This window comes from Maniola jurtina, chromosome 22, assembly GCF_905333055.1.
Source record: "Maniola jurtina chromosome 22, ilManJurt1.1, whole genome shotgun sequence".
In the NCBI taxonomy this organism is placed as follows: Eukaryota; Metazoa; Arthropoda; class Insecta; order Lepidoptera; family Nymphalidae; genus Maniola; species Maniola jurtina.
The window spans coordinates 2,428,215-2,432,989 of NC_060050.1; the positions used below are offsets into that span (position 1 = coordinate 2,428,215).

The 4,775-nt window shown below is 37.7% G+C and overlaps 1 protein-coding gene across 1 annotated transcript; it reads right to left on the reverse strand.

Moving 5' to 3' along the window:
- Positions 1–1,319: 1,319 nt before the first annotated feature.
- On the reverse strand, positions 1,320–4,123 carry LOC123876751. The gene is made up of 4 exons (XM_045923093.1): positions 3,840–4,123; positions 2,978–3,170; positions 2,561–2,691; positions 1,320–1,794 (listed from the first exon to the last, which is right to left on the reverse strand). Exons 1-4 carry the CDS (start codon positions 4,065–4,067, stop codon positions 1,666–1,668), a joined length of 681 nt encoding a protein of 226 aa, XP_045779049.1. The 5' UTR covers positions 4,068–4,123; the 3' UTR covers positions 1,320–1,665.
- Between the last annotated feature and the right edge of the window lie 652 nt (positions 4,124–4,775).

Consider the following 4,775-nt stretch of genomic DNA (forward strand, 5'->3'; position numbering starts at 1 on the left):
ATCAAACATTTTGATTATAAGCCTTTGATTATAACTTGATGGCCAGTCTTTAGTTCGAAAGGTAGAGAAACGGGGATTCAAGATTCAACTTTTCGTCATAACTACTTAAGTGATGGTTTTAAGGCCTCCCTGGCGCAGTGGTGAATAACTCGGTCTTTCAAGTAAAAAGTCTCGGATTCCTGGCAGGGGAAATTCGCTCCACAGGCTGCGTCATCACTTGCTAACAGATTTGATTGCAGCCAAACGCTAGTCTATAAATTAAAAAAAAACTGCACTCTAGACATAGATTCTCGTGTGCAGTTTTTTAAATAGTGGTTAAACTGTTTCAGGTATATGCCGTTATCGCCTAGATAGATAAAATAAAGCTTATATTTCTTTCAAGCGTACCTTGTGGCGTGCCATATTTATTGGTCTACGATATTGTTCATTGTTTTATTGGTTCCCAGAGCACCTTCTTATGGTGGCGTGAGGTGGAACAGTTTGTTAGCTCGGACATGAGCTACTGTAATGAATTTTATATTGTGATACATTGGAGTTTAAATTTAAAAGGTACATATATTTATGGTACGGTCAGGTGTAATTATAGGTTGTAGGGTGAGTACCAATGGAAAATGAAGAAACTAATTCTCAGTCCGTAGTAATAGCACTAATAGTAAGCGGTCATTGATTCTAATCCTGGGTAATGTCCTCCAGACCGAATTTCAGCCTTGCATGGCGCGCCATTCTCCATAGAGATTAGCCAACTGCGCGGGAGATATTGTAGTGCACGTGTGCGCCAACACAGAAGCACTCTCTATTCCCTCACTCTCATAGTCCGATGGGAAGTAATCCGACACGACCGGAGGAAGATCAGGTTCAGGAACGACGGCCTTACATGCTCCGAGGCTCGGGGGTAAAACAGCGCCAACTTCCTAACTCCAAGCTAGAAGGTACTGAGAATTTCATTACAGGAAAATCCAATAGATAGGACCTAGCTTTTTTGCCGACATACAAATGACTGAACCCAGGACCCAGTCATCTGAAGTCGAACATGCTAACCACTAGACCAGCGAGTCAGTATCCTGGGTATAGTTAAATAAACTAATATTTTTACTAATAAATATAAGTGCAAGAACCTATAAGGATCAAACAGATGCAAATTGTGTGAAGAAAATAAAAATAATTACACATAAAGCCCTTTTGTTAACTTGCTAGCTAGTTTGATGATCCAATAACTCTTGCAACGATATCGTACATTCAAATGTAAGCATATTACTTAAAGAAGATTAAACTAAGCATATTAATGTTTTACCAGGAAATGTAATGGAAATAAAACTTACTTTAAAACGTAATCATTTTATTTCAGCAATGTTTTCCCTGACAACCTATTGAAATTGCTGTTCCAAATAAGTTTGGTGTTATAAAGATCAATAATTTAAGAAATATACAGAAAAAAATACAAAATTACCAAAAGCAATTCAATATTTCTATTTCAGATCCTACTACAAAGTTATGCCGTGCCGTTATTAAAAATTACTTACAGTTTCAAATACCAAAATAATTTAAATAATCATACCTAATTATTACCCTGAATTAAAAATGAATGTTATAAGACGCATTTACGAATTCACAAAAAGGGGCAAGACGAGAGCTACCTGTTACAAATGTAAATGCACGGTAAAAGAATTAAGGTCGCTGGAAAGGCGGTGGTGGTATCACTTTTAGTGGCAGGTCACAGATCCTGGGTGGCTGCTGGTGGCCTCGCATTTTGGACACAAACTCGTGGATTGGTTCCAGGCGCTCTAGGGAAGTCCCCTAGAAAGAAGAGATTAATTAAAATTAAAAAAATATTATAAGTTGTTCGTCTTAAAAAAATCTAATTTGAAACAATGTTTTTGAAAACTTTTTTGGAGCCAACTCCGTTTATGTTGGTTTTTGTTCAGTTCTTGTTTTACGGTAAGTCATATTATATTTGCATCAGATTTCACCTAAGTTTGACGCAGTTAACAGGGCTCTCTCCGTCACAGATATTAGTTTCTAGAACATAGATATTAGTTTCTAGAATAAGTCTGTAAAATTTCATGGACTTTGATTGCTTAATATTCAAATGAAATTGGAACTACGATTGTATGAAACGAGTGACGGAGAGAGCCCTCTTAATGCGATAACGAAAACAACGAAAACGAAAACAAACGGCATTCCGAACCAGTGGTAAATTATTTGACGATTCAAAATCACTTGTAAAAGTTTATTTGAATAAAAATCTCTTCTATTCTATTCAAAGTCTTCGATAAAATAACGTTTTCGCTTAACTCGTTATCGATAAAATTAAGTTTTCACTTATCGATGAACGAAAGTCGGTAATTAAGTTATTTAAGTGTTTAGTTAATAAATTATTCTAAATTCTCCTGGTGGCCAGTTTTAAATTTTTATTATTTGCTGTTATAGTGGCAATAAAAAATATAAACAATAGGTATGTGTAAATTTCAATTATCTGCCTGCCTATTACGGTTCACAAGACGCATAGGGTACAATAGGGCCCAGTTGGGTCCCTTCGAAAAAGTAGAAATAACATACTTACCGTTGCTCTTCGGTAAATAATAGCAGAGATCAGCCTCCCCCAAAGAACCTGAACTAGGTACGGTCCAGCACGTACGTCGTCTGTGTGTACAATGTGTAATTGCATGTAGTTTTCGTAATATTCGCCATCAGCTAAAACATTGAAGATTAACATGTTGAAATCTTTGATCTACGTAACAGTTATTGACATTATAATCTCTCTGTACAAACAGCGAAATAGCTAGGTTTTCACCCACCAGTGTAAGCGACTACGAACTGGTGCAAACCCTACCAAACGTCAAAATCGGTTAAACGGATGTGCGGTGAATAGAACAGACAGACGGACACACGTTCGCAATAATAACATTACTAATGTACTATTAACTAAATATTATGAGATGAGAATGGGTAACTTCATACTCTTTCAGTTAGTACTCACCAACATTAGTATTATTAGTTTCCAAAGACAACAGTTGTCGGAAGCATCCCCTCGAGGTATAATAACCCTTTGACCAAATATCAAAAGGCTTTTCGGAATGGAAACGTTGACGTATTATGGTCCCCGTCAGTTTTCTTATAAAATCGTCGCTCGGGTTTTTAATTTTTCTTTTTACAAGCCATCGCACTCCTGCCTGAAAGCAAAAAAAAAAAAATTTTAAAGGTCTTCGCACAGGACCTTCAATTCAAGTCAAGAGCGAATAGTAATCTTATATCTCCGTTCGTTCTCCATTTTACGTTAAACGTTCTCCATCTTAGGCTGCATCATCACTTGCCAACAGATCTGATTGCAGCCAAAAGTTAGTCTATAAATTGAAAAAATATACACAGATTTGACGTGTAGCAGGAAAAAGAGGAGAGGAAGACCAAAGAAAAGGTGGATGGATTGCGTGAATGAGGATATGTGTGTAAAAGGGGTGGAAAATGCGTTGACGTATGGCAGAAATGAGTGAAAGAAAAAGGCACGTTGTGCCAACCCCACTTAGCGAGATATAAAGGGCAAAAAGAAGAAGAAAACACAGATTTGACGCCAATTCTACTGAAAGTTGCCTTAAACAAAGCGTGGAAATGTGAGCTTCATTTCGGCTTACCTCGTCAGTTTTACTCAAGTCCACTTTATAGCATGCAACAGGTCTCAACTTGGGGAACCCTTACCCTGGTATCAAGACAACCACATACCAAGTTCCCATAACCATATTCTTACTAAAATTCCCCTGATGCCCATCGCAATATGGTGGTTTAGTCTTGTTGCCAAGACTACAGTGCGTGATGGAACTGGCTATTTGACTTAATTAATGACTTACCTCGTCAGTCTCACTCAAGTCCATTTTATAGCACTCCACGTGCCTCAACCTGGGGAGTCCAATCCCTGGTATCAAAGCAACCACATACCAAGTTCCCATAACCGCACTCTTGCTAAAATTCGCCTGATGCCCATCACAATGTGGTGCTTTGGTCTTGGTGCCTAGACTGGAGTGTGTGACGGAACTGGCTAGGTATACGATGTATAGGATGATGAATAGCGGTGTCATGACGGTTGGACTTCCTCTCGGGGAGTGAGGATGAGAGAGGGCTTGGACCGTTTACAAGATCGACGTGTTGGGAATGTATAGAGCTGGCATAATCATATCTTACTAATGTGTGATGTTCCATTCCATTCCATTATACTGCATGCGTCCATCGCTGTACATAGGCCTTTCCTAGAGCGCACCACCAAACACGGTCCTCCACTTTCCTCATCCACCCGCTCCCCGCCACATTCTTCAGGTCATCAGTCCAGCGTCCCACACTGCGCTTACTGTGTGATGTGAAACAGTTCAATTAGCAAAAAGGACGGTTTTTGAAATTATATAATTAAAGCTATCGGGCCAAGGACAGAGCAAAATGGATTTCTCTGGAGGGGGCCTTTACCTGAAAAGGGTTCTTCATAAAAAATATCATCGTATCTACTAAATTTAAGACATTTAACTATTTATTTTAATCATCTAGTATTTATGTTATTATTGTAAAATTAGAAGATATTAAAGGCTTTTTTATTTTTATTTATTTATTTATAGGACCAGCCAAGAGATCAAAAGATTAGACTTGGAAAGGACACTCATATACAACAAAAATTATTTATAACCATCAATTCCCACTTGAATGGTGTACATTTATATAAATATGAATTTTCAGTCATAGGTTATTTAAGTAAATATTTTGGTTTTTCTTCTTATCAGAATTTATTCGTGTTAAATGAT

Coding starts and splice junctions, on each gene's coding strand:
- LOC123876751 (XM_045923093.1), bottom strand. CDS start 4,067: ATGACACCGCTATTCATCATCCTATACATCGTATACCTAGCCAGTTCC. Junction 3,171..3,839: donor ACTTGAGTGAGACTGACGAG/GTAAGTCATTAA, acceptor TTTTGCTTTCAG/GCAGGAGTGCGATGGCTTGT. Junction 2,692..2,977: donor AACTAATAATACTAATGTTG/GTGAGTACTAAC, acceptor TCAATGTTTTAG/CTGATGGCGAATATTACGAA.